This window comes from Anser brachyrhynchus (assembly GCF_964034855.1).
Source record: "Anser brachyrhynchus genome assembly, chromosome: 3".
NCBI classification, from domain to species: Eukaryota; Metazoa; Chordata; class Aves; order Anseriformes; family Anatidae; genus Anser; species Anser brachyrhynchus.
The window spans coordinates 102,201,104-102,217,869 of NC_137696.1; the positions used below are offsets into that span (position 1 = coordinate 102,201,104).

At 37.2% G+C, this 16,766-nt stretch overlaps 1 protein-coding gene across 9 annotated transcripts in view; it reads right to left on the bottom strand.

Moving 5' to 3' along the window:
• The window catches only part of LOC308191757 (uncharacterized protein), a 109,773-nt gene that overhangs the window by 49,671 nt on the left and 43,336 nt on the right, over positions 1-16,766 (bottom strand). For all 9 annotated transcript variants that reach the window (XM_080584568.1, XM_080584561.1, XM_080584567.1 and 6 more), the window contains exon 5: positions 946-996. In XM_080584568.1, coding sequence (XP_080440694.1) covers positions 946-996 — 51 coding nt within the window. The remainder of the gene's footprint in view (positions 1-945; positions 997-16,766) is intronic.

Below are 16,766 nucleotides of genomic sequence, written 5' to 3' on the forward strand. Positions count from 1 at the left end.
TATGAGATTCCAGCTGTTGTGAAAATCTGTTTTACCAGTATTTGCAAATCTAGACCACAAAATTATCACCTTTGCTTTTGGCTCTGCACAACATTCTTGTAACAACTTCTACACAGTACTTACAAACTATCAGCTAGTCAGGCATGCCAACCTAGACTTCAAATCACTCCCTGTTGAACTGTTTAAGAGAGCATTTTTACAATTCAGTCATACAGTCTTCTTGACAAAAAGAACGAATATTCACTAAAAGCATGAAAATTCACTAAAAAGCATGAATATTCACTAAAATCAAACAACTAAGTACTGTTTTGAACCCAGACATCAGATTTTCATCAACTTGTTTGTATAAAACCAGGTCTTATTAACCATTATCAATGAAAATAAACAAATAAATAAAATAACCCGGAAGCATGATTACATCTCACACACAAAGAAAAGCCGTCCAGGAAAAAAAAAAAAAAAAAAGGAAAAGAAAAAGAAAGAAGGAAAAAGAGAAAGAGAGAAAGAACAAATGAAATAATGAACAAATAAGAAAGAAAGAAAGAAAGAAAGAAAGAAAAAGAAAGAAAGAAAGAAAAAGAAAAAAGAACGAAAGAAGGAAGGAAGGAAGGAAGGAAGGAAGGAAGGAAGGAAGGAAGGAAGGAAGGAAGGAAGGAAGGAAGGAAAAACATATCATATGGCTACTTTTGAGCCTTTAGACAAATTCAGACCAATTGATCCTTAGGATACCTCCTTTCAAATCATCCCCACACATTCACCCCTCAATACTTTAATGTTTCTCTAAAGTCTTTTGCAAACTTCAGTTTTGTTTTGTTTTGTTTTTCCTTCAACTATTAGTAGAATAACATCTGTGTTGAGCTTATTGAAAGAGAAGTTCCCCATTCAGTGTTGTAGTCTATACAGTTGATACTGTGTCTCTTGCTAAAAATATCTTGAGATACTTACATGAAAACATCACCTTCTCTAACAGCATTACTGCTCGTTTAGGTTTCCTTTCTGAAAATGAGAATTAAAAAAAAAATAAAAGTAAACATTAGAAACCTGGACACTAGAGACGTGGACAAATACATATAGCAGAATCACCCTGATATGTAAACAGTAGAATATCTGCAAGAAATAGAGCAGAGATTGTAGCTGAAAGATTTTATTTTTATCATCTGATCTTTGTCTGCCTCTGATTTCCTATATGATTTCACAAGTTGTACACACTTGTTTTTTAGTTGTTTGGTTGGCTTTGGTTTTTGTTTTTTGTTTCATTTTGTATTGTTTTTGCATAATGAACTCAAGTATACAACTTTTATGTTTTGTGGATTAAGGATGAGACAGTGTTGAAAAAAATAAAAAAAATATTTTCTAACCTTCCAGCTTTTCAACCTGATTCCTCAGTATTAGCTAGCGTTTTTCACTGTGCCTGAATCACTCTCATTTTCCACTCCTCAGTTTTCTGGATGTTCTGCTCTTTCCATTCATCTCTTCACTCGGCAAGTACAGAAATCATTTGTAGAGTTGCTTCAGTACTTTGCTCTTGTCTATGGCAACTAAGATTTCCAGGAGGACATCCATATGCTGAGCAAAGCCAGCGTTTAAGTGCAATATACTCAACCAGGTGTACAAGTGGGTTTCTGTATACATCATTTGAATATGTTGCTAAGTTTTGCTATTTTCTTCATAGCTTTCAAGTCTCTGTAACAGCAGCAGAAGAAGAAAAAAAGAAAGACTGGTTTTAATAAATTTTACTGATTACTATCGTTAGTCTTATCTCCTTTAGCTTAGCAGCATCTTCAATCCAGGCATTTATTTTTTCTTTACCTACCTAAAATGGATTAAATTGGTAGCATGAAGTAGGCTACAATATCTTACCTGTCAACTTTCCTTTTTGCATCTTGCACCTATCTCACTTAATTTACATTGTAAGAAATGTTTATACCTTGCACTTATTCTGCTTAATTTACACTGTAATAACTTTAAGGACATCATACTCCATCATGTGGCGTATTTAAACAGCCCAATAGATGGAGTTATTTCTTTCAGATTTGAATATCCTAAGAAAGAAATATCTAAATATGAAATAACAAATTGACTTTGGTTTCTGCAATTTATGCCTTTCATTATGCATTGCATTAACTCAATCACATTTTTATAATTATTTTAAAGTCAGAGTACCACAGAAAATAAGTGAGTCAGTATCAACAGATTTGGGGAGTGGTTTTTATAAGCACAAATATTACATAAGCACTCAGCTTGCATTTGAAATCATCATGCTTTGACTATCTTCTCCTTAGTAACTAACAGCATCTGAACAGTTGTTGATGTTGGTGCATGTTACATAAAAAATAAGCATATACTGGTTTAAACCATTTTAAATGAGGGTCCGTGTAGAAAAAAAAAAAAAGGATAAAGTCAGTGGTTAAAGAAACAAACAACAACAAAAAAAATACAAATTCATGCAATTCTGGGAAATAACAGTCAAGTAATTACAGCCAGGCAGATGTAGTAGGTAACAGCAGAAAGAACATTTCCTGAGCCATTGCTTCTTGACTTTTTTGGAAACCTTGATTTTAGCGATTTATTTTAGAGTCAGTGATTACTGGATAAATTTGATTTGGGGATTACCATATGGACAGTTAACAGAACTTCAGAAATGACAAATCATTTAGAAATACATAAATTATGGTACCTGAGAATCATTGACCTAGGACGAAGTTTGACCTACTTAAAGAGGACATGGAGAGACAGACACCTAACAACACCTAAAAAAGGCAAGGTAGGACAAAGGCTTGACAGGCTGTCAGGTAGCACTAGAAGTGTGCCTAACAGATCTTTACTTGTAAAGAAAGTTTGTTCACCTACCTGTAACTGAAATTAGCTTTGCTTCCATTTTTCCCATGTAAAACAATACCCCTGAGACTATATTATTTCTTTTTAGTTTATTTTTCACTCTGCTCCTCTAAGCAAAAGTTGCATTGTCACAAAATTCCTGTAAACTTCTATTATGATATTCAAACTGCTAGGAAATCTGTGGGTTTTTTTGAAAATACTCAACTGAAGTCCATTTTTTTTTTTTTTTTTTTCCTAAGGAGGAAGAATAACACAGAGAACCTCAACTACCAACTAGTGTAAAGAAATTTTGGCACCATACTCAATTTATATGAGTTTTATATTCATTCTTCTCAGCAAGTTTAATATGGTAAGATGTGTTTTTCACTTTATTTACCACTCAAAACCTGGGGAACATATTCTAGGTCATGATCATTCATATTCTAGATCATCTATTTCTTTACTACATCATACACAGCTACAAAATGCTATGGTGTAGTGTTGAACATAATATTAGGACGCATGGAACAGATACACATATTGCACAGAAAATTAATAAAGGAAATAGAGCACTCAGACATCACAGAATCATCGAATGGTTGAGATTGGAAAGGACCTCTGTAGGCATCTGGTCCAAACACCTGTTCAAGCAGGGATACCCAGAGCACATTGCCCAGGCCCATGTCCAGGCAGCTTCTGAAGATCTCCAAGGAGGAGATTCTGCAGCCTCTCTGGGCAGCCTATGCCAGTGCTGCACTACCCACACAGTAAAGAAGTGCTTTCTGATGTGCAAACGAAACCTCCTGTGTCCCAGTTTGTGCCCATTGCCTGTTTTCATGTCACTGGGCACCATGGAAAAGAACCTGTCTCTGTCCTCTTTGCAGGAACCTTCTCTTCCCAAGATTATTAAATCCCAAAATGAACTTCTCCAGTGGAGGTGGGCATACTCTCTCAGGAGAACAAAACACTTAAGCTATATACAGTCCTCTAATGTCAGGTAGGGAGATGTAAATAAATGAAACAAGTCATCAAAGTGGCTATATGTAGTGTAATGATAGGGAACGGACAGTTAATTCTTCACTAGATTGCCTTTCTGCCTTTTTTTTTTTTCCTCAGTCTAATCTAGTAAATTAATTATTTAAATTTAAAGTCTATAGCAATAAATACATATACGAAATAGTTATATGGTATAGATATGTACAGTAGCTTTGAACATGTGAGGGGAGTGTGAATTATTGCTATAGAGACAGTGGGGTACAGTTCACCGGTCACAAAGAGAAATCATTAACTCCTCATAGCATCAGTTTGTTGAGAGAGCTGTGTTCACAGCGGTGCCAGACAGTGGTACTGAGTGTTCCCAGCCCGCACTGACATCAACTGAATAAACTGTGAGTATCCAGTGCCTACGTTACCCTGAACATAGGACTATTGCAATTTTTGAAAACAGATTTTTTTTATTTAAAAAAAAAAAAAAATCTGTTTTATTTTAAGACATCAGTTACCAGATTTCTCCAGGGGAACTCATTTAAGTTAATTCTGATCTCTGCCAAAACTTGATTGTTCTGATGCTTCAGTTTGTGTGGAATATATAGAAATAAACACTGTAAAGTAATCACATATTTGTTCACTAGGTAGCTAAGAAAAGGAAACTGGTATACACTAAACCTGTGAGCTGTGCCCACTTATCCCAGGGCTGAAATGAACAACCAGTATAAACATCACAATTAATCATTCACTGAAATGATCAGACCATACAAATGCTGTTTTAAAATTTGAAGTAACAAGCTGGTCCATTATATTGTTTTCACACCACGAATATTTTCCATTTGTATTTGTCTTCTTTCTCTTTCTAATGGCCTGGGTATGGAGATGGTTCCCTCATCATGCCAAACTGTTGCTTCTTGTCCGTGACATCCTTGCATTCCCAAGGTGCAGTACCCCAGCATAGGCACTGGCAGTGCAAATGGCCCTGGCCATCCTTCCTCACCATATGTGTGCTTTACCCAGAGAGCTAGGCAGATTTAAGAGTAGCTGATGGCTGCTGCCAGCTTACTGGTTTGAATGGAATAGTCAAAATGCAAACACAGAAATAACTCCTTTCAATTTCTCCAGTGACTTTCCTCTCAAAAGAAAATGCTGTAATTTGTGCATTTTGAACTAAGAAAAAAAAATCATTTGTAACACATTTCTTTTCACAATAACAGTGGTGTTGTTGTTTTTTTTCCTCACTATGGCTTCTCATTAACAATATCCTCTCCGGTTTTGTTAACTCCTCCATCTATTTTTTCTTTTTTCCTTTTTTTTTTTTTTCATGACAGTTTTCTGTTTCTTTTGGCATATTCAATATTTTGATGTTAGCCTTCTTTGTGATGTTAGAGTTTATGTATATTGATCCGGACTCTTAACAATTTCATCTTACTTGTGAATTACATCCTCGTCGTCCACTAATGCTACATTCATCTGATTTTTTTTTTCCATTAGCCTGATTATTTTGGTGCCTTTAATGCTTTTACTTCTGCAAATGGATTTCTTGATTTTTCTCTCCTTTCACATAGCAGGCCACCTTGTTCTTTTTCATTTGGTTTGTTGTTGTTCCCCAAGCTGTTCATATGCCAGTGTTAATTTATTTCAGTTTCAAATGGTTTTCATTTTAAAATAAAAGAGTGGAATCCTCTTAAAGCAAAATATCTGCCTTAAGAGAAGAAATTCAGGGAAATTCACCTATCTAGAATTGCCATTAGAATAAATTGTTTCTTTCATTTTCTTTCTATATATTTTGCTGAAAAAAGAAGTGTACTAAGCTTAACAAAGAATAAAGTGTTAATCAGACTCTGCTTTGTTTCTGCTAAGTTAAACAGTTACATGTGGTCCAAGGTATTAGGCCAATGATCTAAGTGGCAACTTCATACAACATTAAGCATATTAATTAAGCAGATTCCTATGACCATTTATTTTTCAAAGACATCTCCGAGCATGCTTTGCTTTGTCTATTTTAGTATTTGTATGGCACTATACAGCAGCAACATATGCTGAGGGATGGCTTAATGAGGGAAGAGAGATATGGGGGATGTCCTTTCCATGCAATGAAGCTGCAGCTGTACAAATCTCTTCATTCATTTAGATTGGATGTCTCTCCATCACTTGGATTATTTTCAAATAGTTCTATTTTTAAGGACAACATCTTGTTTTGGAGTTATATTTGAATTGTGTCACTGTTCCACAGTGAACTGTTATGTTCAAGTGTGTGTTACAAAGAAGATAGCAAGTAAATGAGATGGTGTCCTTCAAAATAAATGAATCTCTAATTATTAGATGTGTCTGAGCACTCCACTGCTGGTGGCATGTGAGGAAGGACTGCAGTTTGGCTTTCCAGAAGCAAATGGACAAGCCCAACTCTCCCAACTCTCCTTCCTTTTTCCCTGTCTTCCCTTTTCATCGGGCAGAAGGTGCTTTGCATCAGCACAGGATGAGGAAGCTATGGCCAGAAACAGATGATCCTAACTTTCCAGTACGGTCTTGACTAAACTTCCATCTGTACTTTGAGGAAATCCTTTTTATCTACTGATAAATTTCACAAACTCCCAGGCTGATTTATTCCATCTTTTTTTTGCATTGACTTAGTAGAGGTGATAGTTCCCACCTTTGTGCTGATTCTTTTGTGGATACTGAAAGAGATGTTCAGCTGTCAGCGTGATGACAGAAGACCACATCCATGAAAAAAAGATACATTTTCCCAGTTCCCCATGTAGGCTAGACTATATTCGTTTTTCGAAGTTATCAGCTTGGTTAAAAATTTATATCTTTATACCACTGTGGGTTTTGAGAGTTTTAACTCTACTGTTATTGGAGCAGTATTTCATTCTTAGTGTTCCACTGTGGTACCAGTCTTTTAAAAGTTTACCTGTTAACTTGTCTCCTAGTCAAGGAAACCTGTTAGTCAGCCACACTTTCATCTTTTTCATATCACATTAAATCCCATTTACCAACCCTGGTAACAAGAGAATTATTAGATTCACATAGATGGAATTATCCTCATTATCCCTGTGAAGCTTTTGCATTTTAAGGGAGAACTGAAAACTACAGTATAAAATGTATATTATCATTGAACATGAATTAAAGATACCATTTAAAAACTAAAAAATTAGGTGGATTCCCAATAGTGATAAGTATGATTTCCATTGGTGTACAGGGAAGGTTTCCCACAGTAGAGATAAATAACACTTTTGAATGAACAGCAAAAAATAGAAAAATAAAAATAAATGAGGCATGAGACACCAAGATAAATATTTCTTTCTATCTGCCTAATATTAAAACTTTATGCTGGGCAATAATGCACTTATGAAAAGGTTAGGAAAGTACTTGAAGAAGAGGGAAAGCCAATGTGAACTATTAATAATTAGAATATTTTCTCTGAGCTCAGTAACCTTAAAGAAAGAAGAGAAAAATATTAAAGTATACAGAATTTAAACCAATGTGTGCCATTTTTATTTATTGTAACACCAGAGTTTTCAAAGACTCAGTGTCATTCCTGAAAGACACTGCTCTGTCATCTGGAGGAAGAGACTATCTGAGATGACACACAAAAAAAATTATCTTGACATGCAAAAAAGGCATGATCTAAGTTCATTTACCAAGACAGAAGAGAAAGCCTTATTTCCTTTATTCTTTCTGGATTCCTACTGTAGGAGAAATTAAGCACATAAAAGTGATATTTAAAGAGACGGAAGTGTCATTTCATTTGGAAAAACAAAATTCTAATTCACTGGACTAACTAGCTAAATGACATTGTTTTGATAAGGCTTCCTCTTTCAAAAGAAACTATGCAGGACAAATCTGCATTCCGCCTTGCTTTTATGCTTTGTATTCTTGCCTCTTGAATGCACCTTGAATGGTTCATCAGATTACTTGACCTGTGCTTCTGTTCTCTCCCAAAGTGGAACAGAGTGCCACAGCCTTTTTTTCACCCATAAGGCAGGGAAGGATGTAACGTGCTTATGGGGGAGCACAAGTTTCAGGAGAAAAGTGTCTAGAGGACATGTGGGACTGGCTACAAAGGCAGCTGCATTTTAAATTGCTCTCCAGTACTTTCTCTTAAAAAAGAATTAGTTCATCTTTAGGAACATGGTAGAAGTTATCTTATTGATAGCCTCAATAGGTCATTAAGACAAATATACAGAAAAGGCAGCATTCAGAAATAGAGTAAGCAGAGATAATGCAATAACCTAAGCTCCAAAGAAAAGACAAATTTATATGCAATATGGTATGCCCAAATGTGTAAACATTTCAATATTGTGAATACAAATGAGAAAATGAAAGCAAAGTTCTTTTATGTTACTGTGTGGAGGTGAAAAACATAAGAAACTGTCTCCTGAAATAATGAGAAACCACTGTTGAAGGTATTAGATAACAACTGATCCCAGACAGCATGAGACTGCAGAGATGGAAGATTTTACTTGAAACCAAGAAGCAGAAGACAGAATAGATATATTACAGATCTGAGACCTATGACATCCACAGATAACTCTCTAAAAAACAAACAAACCAAAAAAACCAACCCTATTTTCTAAGAAATAGTTTTCTCATGTGGGACAAGAGATCCCAGGTGATGGAAGGCATTCTTGAGAGAAACACAGACTGCTTTGCCAGAGCAGAACGAATGAACTGTCCAGCAAGAGCAACAAATAAAATTTATGACATATAGGTTAAGTGAAAGAAACCAAGGGAACAGAACAGAGAATTCACCACATCAAATTTTAGCCACCTAAAAATTAGGCATAGTCTAAACTGGTCATCTGTAATTAATGAAGTAAACAGGTTCTCCTATTGGATGAATCATTTTATCCTAAATCAAACAAGCAATACTTAGAGCTTTCTGAAAAAAATCTCTTCCCACTGACAACAAGTTTTAAGATTTTACTTTACCAGGCCAGTTACTTTTGAATTATTAATATTAGATGGATCCTTAAATAAAGGATATATCTCATTGTAATTTTTGCATTGGGAAATCATATGGAAAAAAGGGGCAGAACAATGTCTTGCCATTGAGTCAAAACCTTAATTATTTTTTTTTTAAACAAAACTACTTTCTGTGCTAAAGTGACTTCTGAAAATGAAAGAAAAGGAAAAAGGAAAAAATAAAATACAAGCAGTGATTCAGCAGAGATCTCCATTGAAGAAGATATCTGCAATTTGACTCTAGCAAATGTAGACGTCCGTTACACAGAAACTGCAGAAGGAGGTAACCAGCCATTCAGCCACCATATTTGCATTGATGCTATTAGATTAACGGCCAATTCAATTCCACCTGGTATACAGAGTCATCTGGAATGTAATCCCAGCATCACTGATAAACTGCAATATTAGATCAATGACCAATTTGATTCCAGATGGATTGTCGAGCCAGCCACAATGTAATCCTAGCAACACTGATAAGCAGAGAAATATGACAGAGTTATGATGATGTACACTAAAACCATCTGAGACTAGTGGGAAAATGCAGTCTGTCAATAAAACACCATAAAACAAGAGACAATGCTATTTGGAGGCTGGACAAGCTGACAGACAAAAGCACCACTTGCTGTAGACAAGCAAAGCAATACAAACCACAAGATGGGTCAGAATACAAAACGAAACCATTCTCAAATGCTAGATAGATCTGGTTCCTTCCAGTACTCTGAAGAGAATGGGGTATGTAAAGATTTAAAATTGCCCTCATCTTCATCCCCCTGGATACTACATATGTGTGAGGAATGTGAAGTTTATTTATCCCACTGCAAATCCCCTTTTTTATTGTGTTAAAAGCAGTTCTGGCATACTGAATTAAATGAACCGCCCTCCTGGCAACAGTTGCTACATTATCAAGAGGCCATTGGTTGGTTATGCTACTGAACATAATTAGTACTACACAGATCCTCCAAAGTACACTGGATCAAACACTGAAGAGTGTTTGTACAACAGCCATCACAGTTGTACCTGATACTGTTGTTGTTTTAAAGGATAGAGACATCAAGAAAAAAAAAATAATGTCCAGAACCATGGTATTATGCTGAAGCAAAGTATAAATAGACTTTGGAAGCCTGATGTTAGGTTGAGCTTGGAGAAGCTGAAGTTGATCAGAGCTGATCCCTTGTTTATGCATGTTTGCCCTTTATTAACTATCATCACATACAGACAGACAAACCAAAGAAATTCAAAACATACAGGCAAAAACATATGAATAGATCTTTGCATGTTTGGTACACAGCTATTGGGAGTCTTAAAATTCTTAAAGTATGGTAGTAACATAATACAGCATGACACTGGCAGTAAGCTAAGTTGAACAAGTAAATAGAGCCCCAGCTCTGAAGAAAAGATCGGTTAGGCAGAGCAGCCAGAGCTCCAGTGTGGTGAGTCTTCAGAAAGAAGCATAGCTGCAAAATATAAATTGTCAATCAGTTCTAACAGTTCTCAAGATTTGCAAAGATGACAGGCTCAAATTGCTGAAGAAAAACTGACAGTAGCTTTGTCATGGACCACCCAACAATGCTCTGTAAAGGGCTGTTTTCTGTTTCCCAGAAAACTTAGAGATTTACCAGTTTATTTCTTTTCCCACCCTCCTACCCCCCATTATAACCATCAATGCATCTGAACTTCTAGAGTTCATTCCATATGCTCCTTGTGTTTTCTTGGCTTGATACAACATTTGACTTCACTCATTCTAGCCACACCATGGTACCTGATTACTGCATTTTGTTGGAGCAAACTATGGGGAAGACACTTAGGCAAGGACTATGACTGGGGATTTGGGCTGAAATGGTAAAGGCTACAGAAATGAAAAACTTGGAAGAGATGTCAGTAGCACTTCAGTAACAATTTCAATTTAAAGAAACTCTGATTAGCTTTCAAAAGAATTGATGTAGGAACAACACCTGAAAAGTCTGCACAAAATCAAGAAGATATAAAATGAATCAGACAGAGAGAAGGAGAAAACTTTGTTTTCTTTTACTTTCCTGGAGCATTTCTTGTAAAGAAAGGGACTGTTCCGCTCAGAGAAGAGAAGGGTCAGGGTGTATATTATAATATAAACACTTGTAGGGAGTGTGCAAAGAGGACAGAGCCAGGCTCTTTTCCATGGTGTCCAGTGACAAGACAAGAGGCAATGAGTACAAACTGGGACACAGGAGTGTACTGGGTTGGCATGGAGTTAACTTTCCCTGCAGCAGCCCATGCAGTGCTGTGCTCTTCTCTGCTGTGCTCTTCTCCTGTAGCTAGAACAGCACTGGTATCAAACCAGTGTTTTGTCTACTGCTGAGCAATACTGGCACAGCATCAGGACTCCCTCCAACCCCCACAAAGAGCCAGCAGGCTGGGAGTGGGTAAGAGGTGGGGAGGGGACACCACCAGGGCAGCTGACCTAAACCAACTAAAGGGATATTCCATACCATATGGTGTCACACTCAGCAATAAAAGTGGGAAAAGGGAAGAAGAGAGGAGGGGTGGGCTCTCGTTATGAAAACATCTGTCCTCCTGAACAACAGCTATGTGTATTGAGGCCCTGCTGGTCAAGCATTGCTTCTTGGTGGGAAGTAGAGTGATTTCTTTCCTCTCTCTCGGTGCTTCCATATTGCCGTTGCTTGTGTTGTCCGTTCCGTCCCCCCGCCCCCCTTTTCCTTTTCCCTTTAGTTAAATTATTTAATTTTCCCTTAATAATAATGTTACCTTAATAATTAATTTCCCTTTAATTAAATTATCCTTATCTCAACCCGTGAATTGTTTTTTTTTTTTTTTCTTTTCTTCTTCCCCTCCTCTTCTAAGGAGGGGGAGTGAGAGAACGGTTGTGGTGGTGTTCAGCTGCCTAGCAAGCTAAAACCACCACAAGGAGGTGCCACTTGAACATCAGGAAGCACGTCTTTACTGTGCAGGTGATGGAGCACGGGCACAAGTTGTCCTGAGAGGCTGTGAAGTCTCCTCCTTGGAGATCTTCAAAAGCTGCCTGGGCGTGGACCTGAGCACCCTGCTCTGGGTGGCCCTGCTTGGGCAGGGGGTTGGACCAGATGGGCTCCAGAGGTCCTTTCCCACCTCAGCTGTGCTCTGTGATTCTTTGTGATTCTTGTCAGGCTGCTTGGATGGGCACAGGTAATACTCCTAGAACAGAGGTTAAATAATAGCATACAGTTGTCCTTGATCCTTCCTTTGGTCCGTGTCTAAAGCTGGATACAATCTTTTACTTGATTAATCACAAATCCATGCAAAAACTAAAAATATTCCTCAATCAACATTGTCCTGACAGAGCTCTAGAGAAGGACTTAGCATGACATTTTCTTCATGATTTCCTTCATGTCTTTTGAACCATTGCTCCAATTTCAGGCATTCCTGAACTGAGATCAGTACTCTAAGGATACATTAATTGAGTGTCACATCACATTTAGTGAATTCCTCTACACACACATACAAGCGCACATATAAATGTATAGTTTTTAGAAGCGGAACACTATGCAATCTGTAATTGCTCTTTATTTCTCCACTTTATTTTTTACTCTGGAGATTCCATAATTATTTACCCTTCCAAAGTAAATGTGGTTGAGAAATATTTTAAAGGTGATTATTTACCCATATGTTAAATGTTGAAGAATAAAAGTACTCTCAGACTAAATGAAGTAATTGAGATGAAGAAATTTAAATCAACAGTAATTGTGTAATTAAAGACACTACAGTAAAAGCTTTAAAACATCACAACTATTTATTTTCATCTCAATTATTTTTATTTTGAACCAAATCAGATATTATTTGCATGCCAAAACCACAAAAGTATCACTTTATCTTAAATAAGTCTATTGTTATTGCTTTCTTTCTGTCCCTCCCAATTACAATTATAGCTACAATCAATACGATGACACAAATAGTCTGCAGGATGTACTCCTGTGGTTATCAGTAGCAAAAATATTGTCTCCAGAGGAATTTAAATCTATTTAGAAAAGGAAAAAAATCTAAATAAAATATCCTGAATGTAGTTACACAGATTACCCCTCCACATACCTGGCCAAACACTTCTTGTATTCTATTATGTATAACTGCTATGTGACTTGAACATTTTTCTGCCTGTAAGTTATGTCCTCTAAATAAGAGGAATAGAATTACTGAAAGTGCAGCAATGCCAAGATCTTCCCTATGCCCCACCTCACTGCTAACATACAATTTGGAAGACCATTCAGAAAAAAAAAAAAAAAAAGAAAAAGAAAAAAAAAAGACAAATTCTTCTTTCATTTACAGCAGTTTAAACTTGGAATTGTACTGAAATCAGCCCAATTCACGTTGATTTAACTGAGCGCATATTTGCCCTAAGATGCATATTTCATTCCCTTATGTGATCAGAAAAGGGACATCAAATAACTGTCTTTAAAATCCATAGTCTACAATACATTTAACGAAATATCGATATAAGGGTGGGAGAAATAAAAGCTAAATTTTAATCATAATTTAAGTATCTAGTCAACCTTAATCAAACTCACTCAAAACTATGACTCATTTTCCTCAAAAATGAAAGAAGTCCATAATTTCACAGAAATGCTTTTGATGGTAGTTAAACAATTCCCTACAGGAGCATAAATAAATGATGCCATCCTGTTAAGTACCTGATAAGGCAACCATCAATAATCTCAACACTTTGAGGTAGCCACTAGGCAGTGAAAAGTGAGCAATACATCCCATTTATATCTTTTCCTACTCTGTCCCTGTTTTACAGCCACAAAATAATGTCACCTCAAGCTGTCAATAGAAACTATGGTTGCCTAGTGGTGTTGTAAGTTAGGCTAATTTTTCATGCATTTAAATCTACAGACAAAATTATTGACTTGAATCACATAAGAGAAAGGTACGGCAGCTTACAATACTGTAGACTGAAGAGCAATTTTTTTTCGGTCACTGGACCCTGAGACAGGTGAAGGATGAAAAGAAAGAATAGAAAATATATTATTCCATCTAACCGGTCTACCTCTTGGTCTGTTCTACGTGGTCAAAGATCATTGTCTTTACAAGTAGTCCCTCTGTACCTCACAGGTGTCCTCAGATAGAAAAACCGTGGTCCTCAATGTTGACTGTCCCATTTACACTGGTGTTTTGTTGTTGGTTTTGCTGTTGTTTTGTTTGTTTGTATGTTTTCTGTTTATCTTTCTGGAATTGGGTCATGTAACACTTATTTCAAAAAGTTCAGTCATCTTAGTTTGATGACCTTCTTGAAGGTCCACCTCTCTGCCATAAACAGCAGAATCAAGACCTCATGTGTCTTGAGCAAAATAACATCTATTAGAACTGCTCAAAATACTACTACTATTATTATTATTATTATTATTATTATTTAAACAGTAGTCTTACATACTTTTAGCTTTTGCTTTTGCTAACTTTGATTTCTGCCTAGATTCCTCAATGAAAAGGATGATTCACAATTTAGGTAAATTAAAAAGAAAGTATAAGAGAGTAGCATAAAGCCACAGGATAACGTGGTGCTTCATTCTTTGCCACAGTCACACATCATTAGATAAAAAGATCTACAGCCAAATGAATCTTACAGCTTCTTCTTATATTTTCTGATCATAGAAATCTAGTCCTCATCTGTCTTATGTCTATGCCAACATTCATGAAAACTGGCAGGCTTTGCAACTTACTGTAAAGGTCAAGAAATTACCGGTGTGGGACACGAATGAGCTGACCATTCCAAAGAAAAAAAGAAACTTTTAAATTGCATTCCTTATGTTTTGCAAAGAGAGGGAACAAGTTTTCATTATAATGACAGGAATGTGGCTGAAGCTGACAGTATAGGACAGAAAAATCTTTCCTTGTAAGTTAAAATCAACATAGTAGTTTTCACATGAAAACCAACAGGCAGCTAGAAAGTTCTCTGAACATTGGCAAATAAACTGAATAATTGATTTTTCAGGTCAGTGGTTGAACGAACAAAATTAAAAATTGTGGGGGTCAACCTGTTCTTTTCCCTCCTTTAGTTTTTGCTACAGAAATAAAACCCTTTTTTTTCTTTGTTGTTCCTTTGATGTGAACAGAACTTTTCATCAGATTCCAAATGAACCATGAAGGATTTTTGTGTCCTTTACCCTCTCATTAGAATTAGGTGTTGGTATCTTAATTTCAACACGCTAGTTTCACAGTCAAAGTTCACAGTCAAAGTTAATGTTCCAACTTTCACAGAATTTTTTTTCCTCTTTGTTTTTTCCCCAACAAAAGTGTTTTCTGAATTCAGCATAAGTTTACAACCAATTTTGGCTAAAACTACACCACAAGTTTCCATTGATAATTTATTTGTTAAAAACCTTTCTCCTGTACTTTTTCTCACAGCTTTCTTTTCTGGATATCCAGCAAGCTTCTACAGGTGCAAGTGTACTTTGCTTACATATAAATATTTGTTGATGGGGAAATGTATCCTCAAATCTTCTGCAATTATCTAATCCCAGCATTTTGTGGGCATTGATTTGGTAGGAAAGCCTGTCCCCAAGGGTTGTCATTACAGTCTACTTTTTGGGCAAAAATGGTAAAACCTTCGTAAATACCTTTTTAATGTAGACGGTCAAGAACAGGCAAGTATCCAGCTCTGCCATAAAACTGTGTATGAAGGTGGCGAGTAATGAGCAAGCATCAGAACAGATTTAGAGCAGAAACAACCTTGCCATACTTTCTGTTTCACTTCAGTTTTAAGAAAGTTTAAGAGACATGGAGGTGATGTGCTGTCCTCTCTCCTATCGGAGGGTTTCACCTATTAGACAGTGGTTATGTACAAGGGATTGCCTGACTTGAGTTTCCCTCTGAATTGTTTTTGTTCCATTAACAGTCATGGTATGTTATGTTCTATAATAACCAATAATCAGGAACAGAATTTAGTGACAAAGCTTTCACTCACTCCAGATGGAGATCTACATTTCTCTCTGGTACTAGTGAACAACAACAACAACAACAAAAATCCCATTATATTCTTGATTCTAAATAAAATCTTCTATTATTCCAATTAAGTTTCTTATATTTTTAATGTATTACATCAACAGCACACAAAGCACTGTCACTTCACAATTAGTTTTCTAAGATAAACTTTTGCATGGTAGAATAAATATTGTTGCTTGGCAATAATTTTTTGTTAAAGCACTATTACCACTTAATATAGTAGAAAATGCTGTCATAAAAATCAATTAATTTTAAAATACATTCCTAAAATAAATACCAAATGTTTTAAAAAAAAAAATGAAATGGAAGGAAGGGAAGGGAAGGGAAGGGAAGGGAAGGGAAGGGAAGGGAAGGGAAGGGAAGGGAAGGGAAGGGAAGGGAAGGGAAGGGAAGGGAAGGGAAGGGAAGGGAAGGGAAGGGAAGGGAAGGGAAGGGAAGGGAAGGGAAGGGAAGGGAAGGGAAGGGAAGGGAAGGGAAGGGAAGGGAAGGGAAGGGAAGGGAAGGGAAGGGAAGGGAAGGGAAGGGAAGGGAAGGGAAGGGAAGGGAAGGGAAGGGAAGGGAAGGGAAGGGAAGGGAAGGGAAGGGAAGGGAAGGGAAGGGAAGGGAAGGGAAGGGAAGGGAAGGGAAGGGAAGGGAAGGGAAGGGAAGGGAAGGGAAGGGAAGGGAAGGGAAGGGAAGGGAAGGGAAGGGAAGGGAAGGGAAGGGAAGGGAAGGGAAGGGAAGGGAAGGGAAGGGAAGGGAAGGGAAGGGAAGGGAAGGGAAGGGAAGGGAAGGGAAGGGAAGGGAAGGGAAGGGAAGGGAAGGGAAGGGAAGGGAAGGGAAGGGAAGGGAAGGGAAGGGAAGGGAAGGGAAGGGAAGGGAAGGGAAGGGAAGGGAAGGGAAGGGAAGGGAAGGGAAGGGAAGGGAAGGGAAGGGAAGGGAAGGGAAGGGAAGGGAAGGGAAGGGAAGGGAAGGGAAGGGAAGGGAAGGGAAGGGAAGGGAAGGGAAGGGAAGGGAAGGGAAGGGAAGGGGGAAGGGAAGGGAAGGGA